We start from the raw sequence: 24,444 nt of genomic DNA on the forward strand, positions 1-24,444 counted from the left end.
AGTGAATGGACCCGGTGAGCGGCAGGCATGCTTATATTTTTACCACAAGCTTCAGTATTGCATCCATTGACAACATAAGCCATTGTTAATATAAATTACGTACTCTTGTACAATACGATGTGTGTAATGTCTATTCTGTATTTAATTTTTTTCGGCCCTGTCTCACTTTCTTGAACTAGGAAATGGATTTTCGTCTCTGCGAAAGCTTCTGTGCTTTTGATGGGCTGTTATTTGCAACATCGCCAGGTCAGTTGTGGCGATTCAAAATATGGACTTTGATTCACAGCAAAACCAGGAGATGAAACTCACCATCGCAAGTATTCATCATATGAGCTGTAACTAATGAGTCTTAAATTTGAGACTAACGGTCAGAATTAAACTCGTCAGGCGTATCCTCAATTGTCAAGACCAGTTTAGTTAAATAGCACAATTCTGAGTCATTTCATTCCAACAAGGACAAATGAGTGATGTTGATATTTAGCCTGAATTAACACACACAAAAACTTAATTCTTACTTTAAATGCAGTCAACATTTAGTTCCAAAAAACAGACACATTTTAGCGCTGCATTAACACATCTTGAATGGCTCGACCTTGTGTTTGCATGTCTGTAATTGACATGATGAAACTACAGCCCACACTCAGATGTGAAAGGCAAACATTTAGAAATGGCAGCAATCCGGGTGGTGTGGTACAACATCGCATGCAGTTGTCGACATGCATGCACACATTTTGATAATTTAGGTGTTCACCTCTTGCACCAAACCTCAAGTACAAACAATCAAATGCCCTTACTGGCGTAATTCTATCCATTTCCACAGTCTCCCATAGCGTAGCAAAGAAGCTGTGTGCAGTTTCCAATAAAACTTCATTGTACAGTTTTGACTTTATGAGGACGGCAGACAATTCTTTGAACTGTCGTCACTGCTTTCACCCTCTGTATGGAACCTAAAATTCAGGTCACACATAGATATAAGGAAAGCTTTTCTGTGGATGAGTGTGATTTACAGTCTGTGCCCTTGCACCACTACTTGTATATATATAAAAAAAAAAATCCTGGGGAAAAAAGAAAGAAAGAGAAAAGGGGGAAAAGCTTTAAATCCTCCACAGGGCACCCTGGGCTTTTGCTGAATCGATTAATAAGCTGGTCAGCTTCATATAAGTTTAATCAATCAAAGGTAGAATACACAAGGCGCAGAATACACAAGGATCTTGATAGTGGCCATTGCTCAAAACAAAGTGAAACCCATAACGGTTCAAACAATGCCTTCGATTCTCTTGAGTCCATTTCTTCACATGAAACCCATAATGGTACGCTACAGGTCATCAGTCATTAAAAAAAATAAAAACCAACCAACCAAACAAACAAAAAAAAACATTTAATGCCTCAATTACTCAGGCCTTCTGTGATCCGGTGATGGATGGCAGCGTGTGCTGCTGTACTACAAATGTGGAAAGAGATAAATAATATCAGCTCTCCACATAAGAATGTTTAGACAAGCTGATGAGAAGCATTTTCTATTGTCAGTCACAGAAAAACGGGAGACATTACCATTTTTTGGTTTTGTCAGTATAAACTTATTCCACACAAGTGGAATAAGCTGCCAAGAGAAGTCTTAGCCAACGTTTAGAAACTATGCTTTTTTATTTTCCACTCATACCTTTGGATAAAATGTTCTTTCCAATATCTTCTATGCACCTCCACTATTTTAACCACGGTAATCTGATTGATAATTGTGTTTGTGCAGATGAATTACGCACAAAAATACATCCGTTTTTGTCTATCTCAGGGAGATAGACAAAAACGGATCTGTTTGATCCGTTTTAGTTATTAACTCGACCTGCCCTTTAAGGATTTCTGTTATCTATTCTGTGCAATATAAAACACAACGAGCCTAAATAAAAAATAAATTACGACTATATATCAGGAACACGACGCAATCAAACTTCAAACAAGGAGCTTTTTTTTTAAACCAATGGTTATTTGTTAATTAGCAAGATTATGCGAAACCAATAAAACTGATTCATTCAAAAAAAGTGTATATTCAGCACTTTTTTTTTTTACTTCCACATTTACACCAATGAACAATTAAAAGTCTGAAATATGACCGATTCATTTTGGGGGTCCCACAAGTGGTAAGTGAACAGGCCCATCCAAAAGGAAGACGTTGGAGGTGGTCCGCAAACATTAAAAGGTCATCACGTAGATGCTCCAGGGTCTCCATGGAAACTGCAGGTAAGCTTTTGTCTTTCTTTCAAGGCTTAGAGAACCACTGCAATGATTTCGAAGATGTCATTCTGTCGGTTTACATCTAATGAGACTCTCCAGTGTTTCACACAAATTAAGTAGCAGTGATTTGCAGATCAATATTCAATTCCGATGGAGAGGCTGCTCACTTCAGACGACAATTTGACGCCCCACCGCCCCCCCCCCCCCTCCTAGTAGCAAAAGCACAACTCTCACACTGAATTTGAAGGGCAGAATTATAGAGAAGCCATAAAAGCAGTACGCGGTGATGTTATTCAATAACTTTGTATAGGATTAAAACCACACGCGAGACAAAACATTCCACATGCATCTTTTCAATGTCATTGTTGTTTTGTTTTTTAAATGTTCCAGTTCGGAAATGTTGTGATACTGTATGAAAAATCCTAAGGAGCCCCAATTGTGCTCCACATGTTTCAAGCATAGCAGAAAGGAAAGCAAGAGCAACGTGACCGTCTAGCACATGAGCAAACGTTCTTCTTGTATTATTCAATGAATACGGTGCTGCGTGGGAGTGATTCGGGGGCAGAAATGCTTGCTGAGCTCTAAGAGAATCAGAGAGACAAAGCGGCAATTGGGGGCTCTATCTACATGGATGCCTACAGCCTTGGAGAGAGAGAGAGAGAGACGGAGAGAGAGAGACAGTGAGAGCTTTTTATCTGTCCGACACTTGGTGCACACGTTCAGTATCCCGATGGTCAGGGTGACAGAATAGCTTCTTGTTCGACACTTTGCGCAGAGAATGTAAGTGAGAATACGAAGGGGAATAAGGCACGTCGAGTTAATCTGAACATTTTCCACCAATGCTACATATCCTTTAACCATGCATTACATGTACATCTGTGACTGAGATCAAGCAATGAATGATTTATTCATGATCAAGTGGAGGGATCTTTCAAAAGCAGCGTAGCCACATGGAAAGGAAAAGACAATGTGGGAAAAAAAGGGATATTCTTCCCTTTGAGAAGAAAAGCCCATAGCGTCACGAATCCGCTATCCATTTCAACGCCGAGTTTTTGTACCGGGGAATGATGTGATCTACATATGAACTGCGTAAACGTCAGAGAGCTCGGGGTATGAAACAACAGGATTAAAAGAATCGCACTGGGACTCCTTTCGTTGTGGTTTCAGTAAACAATCGGGGATAAGAGTTTCATTCCAAAACGAGGTGAAATTCACACGCGGGCATGTAATCCATGCGCACACAGTCCATGTTTAGTCATACACAAAAGGCTGGAGGATGACAATGAGAAGTTGTGCGGGCGGAGGTGGTGTTTAATGGCATTTTGATCGACCAAATGGACTGTAGGTGGGAGTCCATCGATGCACGCACGTGAGGCCGTGAAGGGTCGAACACATTCACAAAATTACTGGGCAAGTGTCATTGGGTTTTAATAGCAGATATGCTTTGACATGACATGTCATGACATAGACCAGATATGACATGTTTGTGGCAGTAAAATACAGTGGAATAGAAAACAAGGCCGTTATGCGTTGTATCATCATTGACTCTTACGATACAGCAGAAGTGGGACTTAGTCATTCAGGGGCATGTAAGTCAAGGCTTTTTCATCGAGTTTCAAGCAAGTGCCTTCTATTACATTACAAAATGTAAACTAGTAAGATGTGTTAGAGCAAGCAACAGAATAAATTTTAATAGCTGTTACAAAACTTAACCCAACTTGTTGATGCAAGGAATGCATCTTAAAATTGGTTGTTCGTCTCTGTGTGCCCTGCGATTGGCTGGCAACCAGTTCAGGTGTGTACACCGCCGACTGCCCAAAGACAGCTGGGATAGGCTCCAGCGCACCTACCGACCCTTGCGAGGATAGGCTGATCAGAAAATGGATAGCTAGCTAGCTCGATAGATAGCTAACGCAGTGTTTTTCAACCCGTGTGACATTGTCAGGTGTGCCGGGGGAAAATATCCAATTTGTATGCCTGTGCGGTCTTTCGCCCAGAAAGTAATCATGTGGTACCCTCCCATACCGCTAGGGAGCAGCAACAGCTAGCCAATTGCCTTGTGTTTCGACGAGAGACAAGTGAATTTGTGACGCATGAATGCAGGACGACGGTGAAACAATTAATATGAAAGATGATAAAATACTGTTTTCTTTGTGTTCATTTGATTCCAATTAAAGCTGCTATAACGTAAAACGTAAAATAAGCGGGGGGGCGGGGGGGTTCACATTTTCAGCTAGTGGTGTGCCGCGAGATTTTTTCAATGAAAGAAGTGTGCCTTGGCTCAAAAAAGTTTGAAAACACTGAAAAAAACACTAGCTAACTTGTTAGCTAGCAAGCTATCTATCGAGCTATCTTAGCTAGCTAACTTGTTAGCTAGCTCGATAGATAGACAGATAGATAGAAATATTTTTTTAAGGAGTCATTACTGTTTACTCTGCAGAGAAAGCAGAAATCTTGTTATAATAGTACACTAGGCGGAGGAATGGGAATAGAAACAGCCTGCGGCAAAAACAGGGAAGCACCATGTGTAATTGCTCCAACAGGCAAAGCACTTGCAAGGGGAAGAATCCATCAACCTTGTTTGGAAGATGTGAAAAACAATATTTCAGCATCATGAAACAACTAAAAACTATATTTCAAACACTTGTCGGGCTGGGAATGAAGACCTCACATCTGTCACCTGGAGCCACACTATAAAATATAAAATACATGAAACTTCAGGGGGTGGGGGGACAGTGAGTATGGAGGAAAATTATCCAAAGGTGACAGACTGTAAATTCTGAGTCTTACACAGCTGAAACTCCATTATCCCTGAAAATGGGAGGAAGACTCATAAAAAGGCCAATATTTACAAGCTCAAGCCTAAATAATTAAAGTGGCACCACCAATATTCGATCTAAAATATGCAGTCCAGCTCCATCGCTGGACTGCATATTTTGTTTTGTTTTGTTTTTTAACAGAGAAGTTTGCGGTACGAAAAACTCTTGGCTGTGCTGTGGCTTTCTGCTGGAGAAAATGCTCAGGCGCGAGGCAACGAAGGGTTTCCTTGAGCACAGCGTGAATTAATCCTAAATTAGGTGGATGTGAGCGCTGACGGGAGACTTGGCCTGACAGGTATTACTATTACCACATGTCTGTTGGGGTCTTCGAGTCATTATTTCAGCCCAGAAGACGGCAGCAGGCGGCAGCCCAGAGCTCCAACAACTGTACTCATACTCTCGACAACGAGAAGCCCTGGAGGGAGGGAGCCAACACGCGCCGAGATCATTAACTTAAGAGCACTAAACCATTCACATTTTCATCCATCTGCATGAGTAGTCAAATGAACCCAGCAGGGCTATAGTGTGCTGGGAAAATGAGGACCTTGCCTTCAATCACAGCTCCAAGGAGACACACTTGCAAGGCGTATTTCATGTGTTCACTTCGATAGGATATGCACATCTTTGACAAGGTTTTGGATCTTCTTGAGACGGGAAGAAAATTAAAATACAGAATTAAAAATAATGAAATTCCACAATCACCAGTAAGATCTTTTAAGAAAAAAATATATATAAATATACAAATTGCAACGCTTATACCAAATACATGATTCCGATGTACCATCTACACATCCAAGCACTCTTTATTTCTATTTTTAAAAACTCCCGTTATTTTTGCTTGTTTTTGTTTTTAATTTGCAACACCAATAATGTTTGTGGGTCACTGTAACTCGCTGCATGTTTAACCATTTTAAAAATCCGCACCCATTATAGCCCTCATGTATCAACTGCCAAATCAATATGTTTAAGCCGTTCATTTTCTGTACCTTTGGTTCTTATTAGGATAGCTTACCGCGGTAGCTTACCGCGGCTGACTTTGGCCAAAAGGTGGGGTAAACATTGGGCCTGATCTTCATACAGACAAACAACAAGGGCTGCAAGGGGTGCTGGAGCCTATCCCAGCTGTCTTCGGGCAATAGGCGGGGGTTGCCAGCCAATCACAGGGCACACAGAGACGAACAACCATCCGCGCTCACACTCACACCAATTTTTGTGTGTTCAATCAGCCTGCCATGCATGTTTTTGGAATGTGGGAGGAAACCGGAGTACACGGAGAAAAGCCACGCAGGCAAGGGGTGAACATGTAAACTTCATACAGGAAGGCCAGAGCCAGGATCAAACCCACGACCTCTGCACTGTGAGGTTGATGCGCTAACCACTCGCCCACGCGCCCACAAACAAATATATTACTTACAATATTATTAAGACCCAAAGGGCTCCCACAATCACTGTGCATACACTATTTATCTATCCTTAGGCCGAACAAGAAGGTCAAATATCTTATGTCTGCAACTGCAATCAAGCTGGAGCTCACTGCTGTTTGCGATTCTGTTTTCAAGTGGCAGTTAGCGGCGTATCATTTCTGTCACCGGCGTATTGCTTTTTTTTACCAGTTACACAGTGCAGAGCGCCTGTTGCATTTCGTACCGGTCATATGACTTCACCTGTACCCGATGTTGTTCTACGTTACGTCTAATTCAAGTGACTCATTGTCGCAAATGCGGAAAAGGGGTGCAGTAAGTCAGTGATTTCGCTTAAACAAAGTGCACCGGGGTCCCATTTTGGTGTGGAAATACCATGGCTACAACTTAAGTAGACTGTAGTGAGGTTGTGCAAGTCTTCACATGACACAAACACAGACTACAAAAAGCAAGGAAATTCACATATACGCAAGTAGTTAGTCAAGCACTTCGAAAACGAGAGGAAAGCAGCACCAGGAGGACTTTGACGTTCTTTCGCTTTAAAACTGCACGAGGGAGAGCAGATTGACAATTAACAGTGCAAACTGATTTTTCGACAGATGTTCAAGCCTCAAATGGTTCCAAAACGCCACTAGCCACTTTGTACGCCTGCCGTTATCATTCGAGTCGGGATTGAGGCTCCTCTAGAGTGCGACCTCGGTGTGCGGTGACCATGCACAAAGCAGACATTCGACGTGCAAACATTATCGCCACTGTCTGTCTAGCTTCTAGGGGGACGCATCCGTCTGGAGAAAGATGGCACTGCTGGCAGACTGTGACAGGGTACGACTCACTCTGGGCCTATCGTGAGGGGAGATTGATGTACTCCTCAGTGGGGGGAGAGCTGACATTCATTTTAATTAGACAGGCGCAATATTGTCTCTGTGGCATATATACAGTATATATAACCTCCCTTGCCCTGTAACTCAACTTTTCCTCTAGATGTACGAGCGGGAAACAAAAGAGTGCCTTGAGGTAGGATTGACCACCTAGAAATGAGCCACAAATCAACCAAACGTAACACTTCCCAATCCTGATGACATTACCGCGCTTAAGCTGTTTGATTAACATTTAATTAACATTTACATGGCATTTCGTATCAGAGGTGCACAAAATAGAACGGGTTTCTTTGAATGTGAGGTCAACGACGGCGAGAGGCCTTTGCAGTGGATGCAGTGAGGTATGTGGTCAAGAAAACCGGGACAAAGATGGGGATCGGGACTTGGGGGTAAGCGTAATAGTAAACAGGGCACTTTAATGAGCATGTTCGTGTGGAAGCTTTTCGCTCGGCAAACATCATTAAGACCTGCAGGCCCCATCCCCCACCGCCCACCCCCGATCACTGCACGTACAAACACACACGCGTTTACACACACAACCAAGAACTGACTGCACATTTTTTGGAGAGAAGCGGCATGAACACACGACAATCTACACAGCATCTATCTGTCGCCAGCCAATCAAAAGCCAAACAAGATTCGACGTGGCCCAGAGGAGAAGCTGTACACCAACACCTTTAATAAACTCAGCTGCAAGCCATGTCACTGCATCCGTCTCCAACGTACGCCCGTGTGTCGATGAACCAGTCGATCTCAGCCATTTGGGAAGGGGGGAAAAATAGGGGTGAAGAAAGCTTGAAGAGATTTGATGTAGTTAGCTGAACTGAGATTTCTTGATGGAATTACCGTATTTTCCACACTATAAGGCGCTTCGGATTATAAGGCGCACCTTCAAAACAGTTTTCATAAATGGGGTGCACTGCATTATAAGGCGCATAGAATAGAAGCTACACTCATGGGTGCGGTTGTGCTATGCATCCACTCGATGGCGCTACGCTAAGAGAATAAAACACAATACATTACAGCTTGATTTATATTGAGCAAAGCCATGCAGAACTGGTCACAAAAACGGACATTAAACTTAAATGTCCGTTAAAATAAAAATGGCATTACAAAACAATAAATGAAAGACAAAAATTATGACGGCAATCGATTCAACAAAAAGGCACACAAACCTCGTGGCCTCACATCCACAAGAGGCTAACTATCCTTAGAAGTCTTGCTTGTCCGCCGGTTTTGTAAGTTAGTTTTTTTTATTCTTCCTTCGTTTGGTCAGTGGTTAACTATGCTTTTGGTATTATCTTCATTTCATAATGGCTGCGCAGAGCTCACAAAGTAGTTGTCTGTTGGCGAGTGCACATGTCAATTAGTGTCGGGCAGAACACTCTTATGTAACAGTTGGTTACTGCTAATAATCACCACTAGATGGCATCGGAACACTCACGGAAACAACTCAGTGGGGAATATAGAGATTGTGTAACACCATACATAAAGCGCATCGGATTACAGGATGCACTGTTGGCTTTAGGGAAAATTGAATGCTTTGAGGTGCGCCTTATAGTGCGGAAAATATGGTAGTTGGATATGAATCAATCAATTGAAGCTTCTCAATTTTTAAATAATACCACCAACGCTATTTCCCTTGAATCCCCCATTTCCCTTCACATTTAAACACCATTTCATGGCGTACTGTGAAAAAACATTTTGCTGATCTAATTATTATTTTTTTAAACTTGCCTCGAAGCCTCACATCTGCAACAACACGTCCCCCAATTTTCTGACACTGATTCATGGCACACATCATTCTCAAATTACATTAAAATGATGTTCTGTTGCCACCGTAACAGCTCACTGGGTGTTTGTCATTTATAATCAAAGCAGACTGAAATATAGGACGGCGTCCGTTTTTGCTCTGAATGAAAAAAAATAAAAAGCTCCGGTATTCTGCCTACTGGTGATGCTGTTTTGTGTTGTAATGATGACTTATGGAGCGAGCAAATGATGGAGATGTTGTTCCCAGTCCCATTCTCTGCCTGTCGAGCAGCATCTAAGAGCTCAGTTAAAGGGCACAATAAAGACGACTTTGAAAGGTCACATAATAATAGTTGGACTTCCTTTGCGCCCGGTCGTTGAAATGTGCCAATCCTCAAATCCAGTCCGGGTTAAAGGTGAACATATGACGTGCTTGACAGGCACATTCATTCATGGTTGTGAATGGAAAGCTGTCACCATCCTTTTCAGTCGCACAAGTTGGGTGTCAGAGAAGAGCTTGAGAGAGCTGTCAATTACGCTTTGAAGGAAGGAACTTAGTGCTTGCTGGTCACTGAAGCACTAAAGACAGAAATGCAGCAGAAATGACCTTTGGAATTTGACATCCAATGGAAAGCAAAAATAAGCAGTAAAAAAAAAAAAGAAAAAAAAAGAAAAGAAAAGCAAAGGCGAAGGCAAAGCAAAACAAAATGGTTCAGAAAATGGTTCAGCTGAAGTTGATCACCTCTCCTTATTTTTGGCTTTTTTGTGTTTGGCAAAATATAACCTTTCAAAAGAGTACAATTGATTAAAAGCCCAAAGTCGAACTACAAAAGCAGAGTGTTCCTCAACAAAGGGAAGTGATCACTCCACAATGATTTTTTAATGTTGTTTTACTCTGGACGAGATGTAAAACAACCTTTTGCACTTATGTGACAATAAACAAATGGAAGTAAATCCGTGGAACAGATCAATTTCCATTATTTCTTGTGGAGAAAAAAAAAATCCTGTTTCTTTTTTTCTGCCCCTGTGCGCTGTTAGCTACAATTTTAACCTCCAAGCACTCATTCCCCGTGTGAGCATTTTGGATGACTGCAGCCACCTCCTCGCCACTTGGCGAGTTTAGTTTAGTTTCTTGGCAAAAAGACAAAAAGGCCCAGAGTCCCTCCTGTCTCCGTTTATCATTGATCCAGGGTTCCATTAGTGATGAGCTAATGTGTGTCATCATCAGCAAGGCAGACGGAAATAAGCGCCATCCTTTTGAATAAGGCCATATGAAGTGTGACTCGATGGCGGGGCGTAATTAATAGTCAGAATACGAGGAAAGCATTGATTCAGACATCAAGGAGCACATATTATACTTTGACATGGAAGGATAAAACCTCTTCTTATTTTTTTTTTTGTGTGTGAACATGTGAACACTGTGAAAATGAAAGCAAAGGAAGTCATTATCAAACGACTGTATTTTCTGCACTATAAGGCGCACCTTCAATGAATGGCCTATTTTAAAAACTATTTTCATAAATAGGACACACAGCATTAGAAGGCGCATAGAAGCTACAATAGTGATTGCGGTTGCACTATGCATCCACTAGATGGCGCTACGCTGAAGGGAATACAATACAAAACAAAACAGGTCACCATACTGGTCATAAACATGGACATTTTTGTTTATGAAGGAAAAAAAAACTGTTCAAGGCTTCCCGCCCAGCTCTGTGTAGAAAAAAATACTTGGCCCTTAAAGGTAACAGCTGTTTGGGCCAACCTCAGAAGCATCAACTGAAAAGAAGTGTGTTCGATAACTAGCAATGAGTCATTCACATACACATAAAAATATATACAGGTATATTATCCACACTGAATTGTTATTTAAAATGGGGGGCAATTACTTTTTCACACAGGGCCAAGTAGCTTTAAATATTTTTTTTGACCGCAGTAAAAAAGACATTTTATGTTTACTTGGGTTAAACCTCGTCGGATATTTACATTTGCAAAAAGGGTAAAACTTATTCATGGCGCTGCATATTAAGGGTTGAATAATTGTAGTGAACTGTTAGGTCAAGTTGTCATTATTTTTGAAAGATTGTGTTCAATTTTCCTTTTTTTTCCACAAACAATTCCCAGGATGGTATTTGATTTTCTTGTGCTTTAAACACCGAGTTACAGGGGTCTACGCAACATACAACAATAATTGTGTGCAATCTTTGTTTTTCATGGCACGTGATTGTTTCTTTTAAATAAAAGCACCAAAGGATACAGCATTATTTCATTTGTTGTACTGCTCTGCACAGTGACAAAGAAGGCATTGTATAACCTAACCTAACCTTCCATCCATCAAATCTATTTTATTTCAAATACATTTACATGCCATTCTTTTCTGAAGCTATCTCGAGTAATATTTCGAGTCGTGCGTCAGCCTTGGTGGAGATTCATTGGACATTTAAGTATTCCTTTTGTATTCATCGCATTCAAAGCTACACAGTACAAACAATTCAAAAATAATAGAGCCAGCAGCCAACGCTCTTCACCGTTGTGAAAGCAATTGGACATGAACCGAATAGTCTCGGAATACAAACACGAAGTGAATTGCCAAAGTCTGTGGCACATTTCCAAGGATACAGTAGCAAAACATAGATTGTGTCAAATGTTGAGGTTTAAAAACACGTTTTCACAAGGCCTTGATTCATATTTGAAGAGGCAGTGGTGGCAATAAGACCCAGCCCAGAGCCATACTATAAAAGGGTTTTGAGCTGCGTGAAATGCTGTTGTCTGCCCCGAAGGCACACCTCAACTCAGTACCTGTTAAACCTTTAAAAAAAAAGTAGAGGTGTGGGAGGGGCGGAGGGTGGGGGGGGGGGGGGCGCAACATGTCACATCTGTGACAGCTTTGTCACAGCACAGGGACATGGAGAGTCTCCCATCACACTTCTCAAGTGAGCCGAGTGACACATGACACCCTTTTTTGCAGTCAGCTGATTTTGTTTTCCGGCAAAACTCCACGTGAATGTGAGTGAAATTCCAAGGCATCACCGTTGTCATCTCCAAGAGAGAGCGCTTATCTTGCTCTTATCAATTTGCACCCTCAAGCAGACTGTTGATCCGCATGCTAACGCATCCCCACACGGCAGCACAAATACTCCACTCCCACGCAAGCCACAAAGGATTCACATCACCTAAACACTGCATCGAATAACTTCATCAAATGTTCAAGCCTCGGAAGCTTCACAGTGGTGAAGGAAAATGTGTTGGGCGTGCCTTCGGGCTACGAACAGTTCCCAATCAATGACCAACAACTGGGTCTGCAGGTACCCAGGACGGCGCGGCTTTAGAAGCCACTTTGGGACCCAGTTGGAGTTTGCTCAACAACAACAACAAGCAACAGCAGCAGCTGAAAAATTCAAAGAAGCAACAGAGTTGCCCGATTAGCCGACCATATATCTGCTGAACTTAAGAAAGGCACTGTACCAAGTAAGAATCCAAAAATCGATCACTTCCACATAAAATGCGAGGACTTTTTTTTTCCTGAAAAACACTGTCTGTCCTCTGACGAGTGAGCTGGGTAAGAGAAAGGTTAGAGAACTAAAATGCCAGTTGCACTAATTAGAGCCAGTTTCTATATTCATGTGCTACCCTTTTCAGAAAGATACTTATGATGATTTACTCTCATCAAAAATTGCGACATCGTTTCATATTCACTCGTCTGGGATGGAGGATGAGATTTTGACACTACATGCTGACAATAGCGTTCCGCTCAAATCGACGGCTCCTGTACAGTTTTGGAACTAACTCAAAGTAGACAAGTAGAAATGTGTTACTTCCTTGACTGCAGCATTCAAAGGGCATTGTCCCATGGGATTAACGAGAAAAAAGTTCTCTTCAAATTTTGCAACTTGCTCCTCAGAAGAAGTCACTGGTTTGCAAAGTTGTTTAGAGTCTCGATACTGTTCCAACGTAAACGATGATCATTTGCAAGGATCGTCATCAGCAGCTCCTATTTGGACTAAACATCTCTGTCTGATTTTCATTTTGTGCAAATCATCACAGTAGGCTCTGGGCACAAAAACGTACAGAGTCCTGTTGTGCATCATTGCATCATCAAGTTATGCAAGGAACTTAGTGCTAACTCATATTGTGGTATAAAATGGTTTGCATCTTTATAGTGGGCCAAACATTTATCTTGACTTAATTTTATAAGTAGCTTCCAAGCTGAAAATGTGTGGTCACCCCTATGCTAATAAATTTAGGAAAAATGGGACATGTTCACAGTTTTGGGGCAATCCCCTAATTGATATGTATATCTTCTGTTCGCAGGAGAGCGTTTTGGATCGATAGTGGGTAAAAAAAAAAAAGCTCAAGGGGTTAGCAAAAAACAGAACGGAAATGTTTGCAGATAATTTAATTAGCTGTCAGCATATTTTAGGTGAGCCACCAATGAATGATCAATTGGCCAAACTCGACATGAATATGTAACTGAATGACTAATGTCACCTGTCAAGTGAGGCAAAGTTTTGTTCAAATAATTTTCAAATGTATTATCCTTAAGGGTGCGTCATACGTGCAGTACGTTATATTTATATCCTGCTCCTTACCATTGTCTCTCGGCCAATTGGAGCAGAGAAGACGTACTCCAGCTGGAAGATAACCGCTATGGCTTGGTGATTGATCAGCCTGAGTTCCAAGTTGCTGCGGAGGCCAAGCGTCTGGGGTCCCGATGATGACGCTGAGCTGAGGAGATAACCACACCCGCCCATATGAAGGGGTCAAAAATGCAAAAAAAAAAAAGAGTGATCATGCACAACCACTGAATTTAAATGACAAGCCGCCGCTTCATTGAATGCAGCCCGACTCATTAAAGGCATAAATCACTGTGTTGAAGGATTAACTCTTGTTTGCTCAGCGTGCACTGGGAAAGAAGCGGTAGAGCGCGCGGGTGGCATTTGCCATTCACAGTTTGCATACTCCATAGGCGAGAGCGAATTGTGAGGTGGAGTCAAGTCAACGTTTGGTGATCTCATCATTTCTTTATTATTATTATTTTTTACTAATGATTCTCTGATATTTGATTACCAGTACTGACTAATGAGATCAACTTTATGGATGATATCAAAGCAATACTGCCTGAAACTATTAGTGGTGGGAATTAATTACAAAAAATAATCTGAGGATTGGATATTAACTAATCACATTCAAAGTGAAGAAAAATATTACCAGACATGATTAATGAGATCAACTTTGTGGATTATATACTATCATTTGGACAATAACAGCCTCATTCACATAAAACCGCTGCTAATAAACTATTATATGATTATTAATTGTGGGGGCTCCATTTCAAAATAATCTGAGGATTAGGTATTCATCACTTTCAAATTAAAGAAAAACATCTGACACAAAAATCTATGTTGAAAAAAAGAAAAAGGCATCCTGGTCCACAAAGAGCACACATTTCAACTGTTGCCTAGTGTCAAAGGCAGTGTGTGGACAAGTACTCATCGACATATTTTATACAGAGACCCCACCATGCTGGTTGGCCCATTGCAGCAATCCACCAGTCTGTAAGCACCTAGTCCACCACATTTGATTTTTCATGAATGGTTGCATCTAACAATCTGTTATTCCATTTTCCAATTCCCTTTTATCCTCACAAGGGTCGCATGGGGTGCTGGAGCTTATCTCAGCTGTCTTCGGGCAGTAGGCGGGGGACACCCTGGACCAGTTGCCAGCCAATCGCAGGGCACAAATAGTCGGACAACCATCTGCGCTCACTCTCACACCTAGGGACAATTTAGAGTGTTCAATCAGCCTGCCGTGCATGTTTTTGGAATGTGGGAGGAGACCGGAGTACCCGGAGAAAACCCACGCAGGCCCGGGGAGAACATACATACTCCACACAGAGAGGCCGGAGCTGGAATCGAACCCTGCACACCGCTGCACTGTGAGGTCAATGCGCAAACTACTGGAACCCCGGGCCGCCAATCTGTTATTGTGTTGATAAATATTTGAAATATTAATATTTAGTCTGTCGTGAGTAGCCAGATCGTGAAACATAGATGTGACAAAACAGTAGGCTTCCTGAATCGAGACAACTAATGTTTACTGATTTGGAGGCATCATTTTTACATTGAATGTTTGCTCCTAAAAATGGCAATCACTGGAGACAACAAAGGAGCAGAAAAGCTTCTGACAGCTGGTATTTTCTTTTTCCCGCTGCTTTCTCAGCTCTTTGTCTTTAGGAAATCAATAATACTAGTCAAAGGTTGAGGCACACTTTCCATCACGTTGAGGTTAATACATGAGTCAGTACGTTGTATTCGTCTCGACTATGAGGACTTCAACAACGCAGAAAATGTAAAGAAAACAATATGAGCACACATCAACGCACAAAAAGCCTTACATATGACGGTCATAAAATTAGACTGATGAAGCAATCCATTTGTTGTTATGTGATGTAAAAATGGTGCTCACCTGTCCACTCGCCCTTTGACCCCCGATAGGGGCTCGAGCACCATTATCTGCGGTGTATCAATGAAACACCAGCCATTGTGGACCCCTACATGAAGCCTTCTTTCCTGGATAACAACCGTCTTCAGGGAGCTCTCTTGGCTTGGCTGTTGCTGAAAAATAAAAGCAAAAGTAGCTCTTGACATCATCTACTCAATGACTTCTCATTTGAGGATGCATAGGTCTAATTTCCAACAATCAGAGCATCATTGCAAAAAAAAAAAAAAAAAGCATCCAACATAAAAATGGCAAATCAACGTGCAACATGCTCTCAGTACAATTGACAGTTGAACTTCGAATGTTTAACACAATTTGCCTCAGGACGCCGGCGACCTTCTACAGGAAATGCTAACAACAACGACAACAATCCATCTCCATCCTGAAAAGGGCCCGGCAGAGGATGTACTTCCTGAGGCTGCTGAGGAAGCATGGCCTGCCACAGGAGGTGCTACGACAGTTCTACACGGCAGTCATCGAATCAATCCTGTGTTCTTCCATCACGGTTTGGTTTGGGGCCGCCACAAAAAAGGACAAAATCCGACTTCAACGGACAGTTAAGACGGCGGAAAAAATCGTTGGCACCACCCTACCCACTCTTGAGGACTTGCACACTGCAAGAATCAAGACAAGGGCACGGAAAATCCTCCTGGATCCCCCGCACCCTGCCCACCACCTTTTCCAGCTACTCCCCTCGGGCAGACGCTACAGATCCATGCGCACCAAATCCAGTAGACACTTAAACAGCTTCTTCCCTCTAGCCATTAACTCCTTAAACAGTCACTGACGTAGTCACTCTTCTTATACTACAAATACTGCTACTGGTTACTCTAAAATGGTTCAATGATTTGTTGTTTACGATGATACTAATGCAGCGTGTTATACCGGAGACAAATTCCTTGTGTGTTCTACATACTTGGCCAATAAAGATGATTCTGATTCTGATTCTGAACAAAAAAAAATATGAAATAATAATTTCCAAGGTCAAACTGCTCGCTGTCATGCAAGTTTTATTCATGATATCGGCATTTTTTGCTCACCCGGAGTCAGCTGGGATTGGCTCCTTGACCCTAACAAGGACAAATGTTGTCGAAAATGGATGGTAATACAAGTGCAAAATTAAGGATTGATGAAATTTGATTTCATTTTTCATCTCACATCGTCATATCAGTGAGGGGGGAGGAGGTAGAAATACTTTGGGGGCATGAGGCAATGCTCCTTGATCTCCTCATTGAATGGAGACATCTACAAAAGATCATGAAGCGCCTGGCTGACTTAATACTATTAACACTAATTTTTCACCTCATGCTTCAAGTTTAAAGTGGGATTCAATTCAAGTCAAGTTCCTCAAAACAGATTCGCAGATGATGTCAGTGGTCTCCGATGGTGGTTCAAATTTTTGACACTGACTTGAGGTCCCACTGTTGCAGGAAATTCTATGAAAGGTTTCAAGAGTTTCAATGTAGAGTCAAAAGGGGTGGAGGGGGGCTGGGCCATTTTCCCCAAATCAGGTGTGATGATGTATTTTTTTGTTTTCAAGAAGAGCGCATTTGATAAACTTGAAAAGTTGGGCCTGTTCTATAAATATTCACATCCCATCTCATCAGCAATACACATGAGTTGAGAGAGATCTCGCACAGCAAGGAATAAAATTGTGTGCGTGTGTGTGTGTGTGTGTGTGTGTGTGTGTGTGTGTGTGTGTGTGTGTGTGTGCGCACGCGCATGTGTGGCAAGACAAGGTGAGGTCAAGCAAGATGTCTTCCGAACAAACTGCTTAAAATAAGTGAAAACATGTTTTGCGAGGACGTGGGCAAGAGAGACCTCGACTGCAGCTCCACTTCCCCAAACAAATTTCCACAGACTGAACGTCAACTTTCACCCCAGAGTACAGCGTCCCACTGAGCTCCCCTCACCTTCTACTTCTCTACACTTCAATCTCGTCCCTCTCGACACATCTTCCACTCCTACGCTCCTACCTGCATCCTTCTTCTCTGGCCATTCGCTCTTCCTGTCCCTCTCGCTGCTCCAGACTTCTCCACATCCGCCCACATCATCTCAATCAAATTTGCATTTCAAATCTGCTTTGTTTCTGCCCCCCCCCCTTTGCCGTGTCACTTCCAAGAAGCAACAGCAAGGCCCTATCTTCCTTGTTACTGTACAAACGACATAAAATACTGCTTGTTTGCTTCAAATTTACAGATTCGCTCTGATCGTCCCCATCATTCCTCTCTCTGTTTACTACCGTATTTTCCACACTAAAAGGTGCACTGGATTATGAAGCGCACCTTTAATGAATGGCCTATTTTGTAATTTTTTTCATACATTGCGCGCATCGCGTTATAAGATGCAATCTACAGTGCATCCACTAGATGGAGCTACGTTCAAGGAAAGGCCAACAGAACGATCAGATGTCAGTAAAACTTATTTAATAATGCAGCGACACAGTTCACTTCACCAACAGCAAGTTATAACATTGACTCGTTAACGTTGAACTCTCTTGCCGCCGCTCTATTTCCATGTTCAACTGCATAACCCGATCGCCTTTCGTTTGAACTCTGCGTTGTAAGCATGTCGCTAGCAAGGAGCCATTTTGGGGTCGACATATTACCGTAATGACCATACACAAGGCGCATCGGATTTTAAGGCACGCTGTGAGCTTTCAAGAAAATGGAAGGCTTTTAGGTGCGCCTTTTAGTGCGGAAAATACGGTAACTGGCCTTGTCATGATGTTGCTTCACATCGTCTGACTAATGAGCAACAGTTGAGTTTACCATCTTGGGGGACACTGGATTTGGTTCTCCGACTATATAACCTGAACTGATGCCTTCATCTAGCTTCTTTCATGAACCCTTCTTATCTCGCATTCTGTAGCGATGGGAGAGATTCAGGCAATCCAAATGAATATGCCAGGGTTCCATAATGAATACCCAGCAGACCTTTTCTACAGGGCCGCTGCGGTTCGTTTTGTTGGAGTTGTCTTTTCATTTTGTTCGAGGATGCCGTGACCCACCGGCTCGGTGCTCACCCAGCACGTATGGAGTGTTTCAACCACGGCGGCTCTCATTTGGCGTAGGGGGTGTGACGCGACGGTTTTCCAGCTGGAACATAAAGGGTAGACTCCATCCAATTACTTTTTTTCACCTACGCCAAGTGCCAGAGGTAAGACGATCGCTGACAGGAGAGTATAGCATATATTTCAACACAAAAATAGCTCAACTGAATAGCGTCTCCGACAGGGGCACTTAATCAGCTGAGGTAAACAATGGTAGACAAACAACTTACGACTCCCTAGGCGTATGCTACACAGATATTAGGGGGGGAAATATGTAGGATGCCACAGCTCAGCATTGAAAAACAACAATGAATAGCGCCAGAACTCACCCCAGAAACATGGCGGAGACAGACGCTGTGCTGAAGATGTTCATAAATTCTAAAATGATTTAAGATAATTATTTGATCTTTTTTCTCCACGTATTTAGTATATTCACTGTTGGGACAATTTTCACACCTTCATTTTGCCAAGGAATCATTTTGTGTTGATTTTGATATTTCTCAACTGGATTAATCATGTTTTCTCTCTCAAGTATGAAACCAGTAACAGAGGAACGAGTGCCAAACTTTAGTTACCTCAATTCTAAAAAGGACATAAAGACCTAATTATTTCACTTTGGACGAAGAAAGAACTGTGTGACAAGTTTCCTCATGTGATCTGAACAAAAATCAATAAATCACAGTAAAATCTTTTTCCTGACATTAACGGTGATTGCTTTGAGCAAATAATAAAAACTGCATTCATCAAATCGACATTTTTCAATGTTCATTCAAAATTGATGCGGCGATTTCAAATGGCACAAACGCAACTCTGAATGATAAGAGAATGTCAGATAAATTCTGTAATTTGGTGTTATTTTGTACAGTTGTATGTGCACGAACACATGTCTAATTGCTTCCTCAACCAACATGGTTTGTATTGCTTTTTCAGGGTTCTCACTTCTCCAAAGGTTCTATTATATGAATGTGTGTGTGTGTGTGTGTATTTGTGTGTGAGAGAGAGTGTGTGTATATTTTTACTGTACACACACACATGCACACACACATTTTCCTCCTCCCCCCACCCCAAAATCCACCACCATGGTTTTGGCTCATGACCTCTCAGCCACACAGAGAACACTCTGAAGCTGACTGACCAAAGTGTGGCTGTACTGGCAAAAAAAAAAAAAACAGGTTGTCAGCTATTACAAAGGTTTGGGGGTTTGCACAATATTCCGGCTCATTTGTCGTCTTAGCGGCATTTGGACTTTGTATTGCAACCATGACGTGAGCAGGTACTTGCATGGCGAATGCGGGATCTACCTGTACGTCACACTGACACAGAATTCAAATCCACTTATTTTGCATGGTCTTTGGTTTTCAAAGGCCATTGCAGGCTAACGACAAACCATGCGGATTTGGAACTTAAACTGTGTCACAGATTCGTTTTGGACTATGTTATGCACAAAACTGGGATGGTTGGACGCCATTAGACTTTTAGGATGCTGATTAATAGGCACATAAAACAAAAGCAATGACATTTAGCAGAAGGGTGGCATATTTTACAGGCATAAAAGTGTGCTTCCAGAGACATCTGGATTCTAATTAGCATTGTGGTTTTCTCGTCAACGATCGGCAAGATGAGAGGAAATGCCGTTTCTCTCCCATATAATAGAACAACCATGGAAGTGTTTTCATGTGAAAGCAATATTCAAAGCAGTTTAAAGGAAAACATCAATTAAAATGTTTGCGTTCCCTTTCATACTTTTGCGTTTTGCTCCCTCCGATCCCCATCCTTTCTAGGTCTTCTCATTTATTTTGCCACTCTTCTTCCGCACTTCATCAGTTCCTCCTTTCTTCTCTCTCCTGACGCTCTCAAGCTTCGATCGTTACGTAATTCCTCCTCCCTTGCCTCGCAATCTGAATCTTTTACAGCTAAGAAGCTTAAAGGGGAACAATGAAATGGACCCACAGAACCCCCCCACCCCCACCCCCACCTCACCAAGTTAAATTGTACTCCATTTCAAGCGTCATACAACCAGAGCTTTTTCGGAATGGTGAGCGCACATGTTCCAGGCGTTTGCATCTGCCTGAACGTTCACACACACACACACACACACACACACACACACAAGTTTGTTGTCTCTTGCTTCGGTTGATATCAATGCACATCCTCCTTCTGTCGGGAGCTGTGGATCCAATCAACACGGTCCCTTTAGCGTTCAGGCTGAGCACTTGACAAGCCAGGCGGAAAAAGTGGGAAAAAAAAGTTGTTTGGGGCTGATGTGACTAAAACGCTGTTTGTGTCATTAAAAGGAAAACAAAGAGGGAAGCTGAATGGGACAAATTTGTAGACTTTATGAGGCGGTTTGTTTTGTTAACAAGTAAACAAGTGCATTAGAGATAGTTTATGGTGGGTGGGTGGGGTTGCGTTTAATTAGAAAAGTCGTCCTTGTGTAGACATTCTAAAGGCGAATGAAATTCTGCCATGCCGTAAAATTTCTGTTGGAAGAAGAGGAAACTGGAGAGAAACAAGCAGGTGCCACAACTGCATTCATGGTTGCTTGCCTGTGTCAAAAAAAAAAGCATGATATTGATGTGGCCTTGAGGACTCAGCGTGAAGTTTTTTTCTAAATCTTATCATATTTGTAATGTGGCTCTTCCATTGCGCAGAAGAACGACCCCGAGACTATTTCTCCAAAGCACAGAAACCCAGAAAACATTTGTCGCTCTTGCAATCATTAATTTCCATCCGTCATCGAAGGCTCCTACACATGTGGGGAGTTTCTCCTCAACACACTGTAGAAAATAGAGGAGGGGGAAAAAAGGCATTTTGAGAAGACGGTGTGAATTCAATAATAAACAGCCCCAAATATGGAAATGAAGCTGTGACTCATAGGATAATTACATCCTTTCTTTTGGATCGAGCCAGCGACATTATGTTCCCTCTTCTTGCTGATTATCCAAAATGATCTCATGTCAAAATTATCTCCCATTACTTTTTGATCCATTCGCCAAGTCTTTTTGTTATCCGGTCTTTTCTCCAATTTCCTAATGGTGTGAGTTCATTTTAGGGCCATGCTTTTATTGTTGATGATGTTGATTAATATTCCAGCCCGACAAAACTGAAGACTATTCAAGCGGAGTTAATTTGAGGGTAATCATCGTCGTGATGATTTTAATTCTAACCACGCTGCTGTGTGGTTAAATTAAAATCATCATATAGGGGAGGAAAAAAAAAAAAAAAAAAAAACAAGCGGCTGTTCACGAGTAGTACAACGAACGTGCTAGCAACTGCATTCCAAACCCTGAAAATCATACATAGTAAAATTAGAACCTTTTCCAAAAGTATTGGTTCTTGTCGGCACAATCGTGAAAGGCAGTGGTGCCCATTTTGACTTTTCAAATAACCAAACACGATTCCTCACTCAATAAAGGGTGACCAGCCATCAGCTGTTTGTCTGCTTTGGTGCCGGCGCTTTGGTGACACCTTTGTCGAGGCTGTAGCTGTTAAAGGTAATAATACACATCATAAAACGGCCATCTTAAGAATAATCAAGAGATGGAGAAAAACAGGCAGGGAGTCACGAGATTTGATTAAGGCAATTATCAAGTCATCTACATCATCCAGTTATTTATTTACTTTTTTAATCAGTTCACAGTACAGCTGCAATCCTCTGACCAGTACAAACAACACGTGCGTTATATACTCATATATATTGACCGGCAACCAGTTCAGGGTCCCGCCCACTGCACGAAGCCAGCTGGGAGAGGCTGTCTTCGTGCATATTTATATATATAAATATATACACATATACATATATATACAGTGTATATACTGCATACATACATGGATATATATATATGTATATATATATATATATCCCAGCTGTCTTCGGGCAGTTGGCGGGGGACACCCTGAACTGGTTGCCAGCCAATCGCAGGGCACACATCAACAGACAACAATTAACACTTGCACTCACACCAAAGGGGCAAATTTAGTGTGTTCATTAACCTGCCATGCATGTTCTTGACTGTGGGAGGAAACCCCAGAGAAAACCCACGCAGGCACGGGGAGAGCATGCAAACTCCGCACAGGAAGGGCGCGCGTGTATATGTGCGTGCAATTTGCATCGGTGAAACTGCTCAGTAAATCATTTCGTGAGTGCTTTATTCTTTGAAGAGTCACGACTAAATATATCAAATATAAACACCGCTTGGGGTGATAACAAAACGCGACTAACACCTTGTGTTGTGTCCCAGGGTAATTTGGCCGTTTAAAAATTTTCTCCCTGAAAGTTGGAGTTAATTTGTTTGGAGTGACCGAAGATTCCATGACTTCGTCCACAAAGAGGGTTCGAAAACACACCCACACCCACACACACACACACACACACACACACACACACACACAGAAGCAAAACATTAATTGACATACCATTTTATTCAACTTTTGTCTATTTGTGTTCCTGGTCAAAAATGACTGTCCATTAAAAATGAATTAATCATGTAAAAACTGAGCTGAGGCACACACTTAAAACAATGAGAAGGAGGAAAAGGATAGCAAAGATAGATTTGGTGAAGATGTGTCAGAAACTCAAAATGACACATAATACAATCCTAGACCAAGAAATAATTGATGAGGAGGAATCCGATGATGAAGAGGACGACATGCTGAGGTTGCCGTCACATTCGAATCAAAGAATGGCAACCGTTCCTGGTCTTCATCCCCATCCCATTGGCGTCATGAATATATGCATGAATGGGTGCATGTGAGGCTTTGTAAAGCGCTTTGGGCACCATATGGTGTAGATAAAGAGCTATATGAGAGCACTCCATTTACCATTTATCTGAGATTTAAGGCTTGCTGTCAAAAGTCACCAGGAGGACCCCAGGACCCACAAAATATGCCGCACTGACGACACCAAATCTTTGCTTTGAGCTGCTCTTGACTTAATATACAGTCCATAGATATATCGACCCATGACATACTATGTACTGCTCAGGCAAATTTTAAAAACATCAAACTGTACTGTCGAGCGTTGTCTTTTATCCAGCACCGACGCAAAAAGAGGAAGTCATTTGGGGAAAAAGAGAAAGACTGACGGCATGTGCGCTGGTATACGTGCACACACGTATGTGTTGCTACCCACACTGTGGATGTTTGCGCCCCCATATTGAGCATGAGTCATCCATTGCGAGAAACAGTGGCAGCATCATTAGCATGCCGCTCTCGTCCTCCCACCTCCCTACTCCTTAACACATTTCAACTGCTACAGCGGTTCGAGTAAATCGCTTTTGGCCCAACTGCTAAATCACTTCCAGGAATCAGAATCGGATGCTGCATTTTGGTGTTTTTGTCCTTCCAAAACCCATTTCGTTACATACAGGCGTAGTATGTTTCATAATATGCACTACAAATGTCTCCATACAATCAGCACTGTCCTTTTCATTTTTTTTTGTTTCATAGCGAACTTCATGAAAAGGAATTTCCGGCAGAATTAGTCAACCCAGAGGCCGATGTTCCTCATAGCATACGCTTTAGGATCCAACAACAAAAGAACAACAATATTCATGCTAATACTAACGTTAAAAGATATCATTTGGATTTGTGGTAATAGTTTGAGACCCCAGGGGGGAAATGTTTTATAAGCACTTATTAAACCTCTGTGCCTGCATGTGGAGATGTAAAGTTTAAACTTTGATTGATTGACTCATAAAGAGAGCAAGACCTCAATTTCCACATGTAAATTATTAATGCGGAAATGCAGGCTTAATAACATTTCATACAATATCGCCCCTGGGACCGCAAATTCTGAT

General features: G+C 42.0%; 1 protein-coding gene across 2 annotated transcripts in view; it reads right to left on the reverse strand.

Moving 5' to 3' along the window:
• The window catches only part of nphp4 (nephronophthisis 4), a 130,014-nt gene that overhangs the window by 69,833 nt on the left and 35,737 nt on the right, over positions 1 to 24,444 (reverse strand). For both annotated transcript variants that reach the window (XM_086107872.1, XM_086107878.1), the window contains exons 7-8: positions 15,562 to 15,710; positions 13,686 to 13,821 (exon numbers count right to left, since the gene is read on the reverse strand). In XM_086107872.1, the coding sequence (XP_085963998.1) occupies positions 13,686 to 13,821; positions 15,562 to 15,710 (285 nt within the window). The remainder of the gene's footprint in view (positions 1 to 13,685; positions 13,822 to 15,561; positions 15,711 to 24,444) is intronic.

The sequence above is a fragment of the Hippocampus guttulatus genome, chromosome 1 (assembly GCF_054856545.1).
Source record: "Hippocampus guttulatus isolate MCC_2025c chromosome 1, RoL_Hgut_1.0, whole genome shotgun sequence".
Classification (NCBI taxonomy): Eukaryota; Metazoa; Chordata; class Actinopteri; order Syngnathiformes; family Syngnathidae; genus Hippocampus; species Hippocampus guttulatus.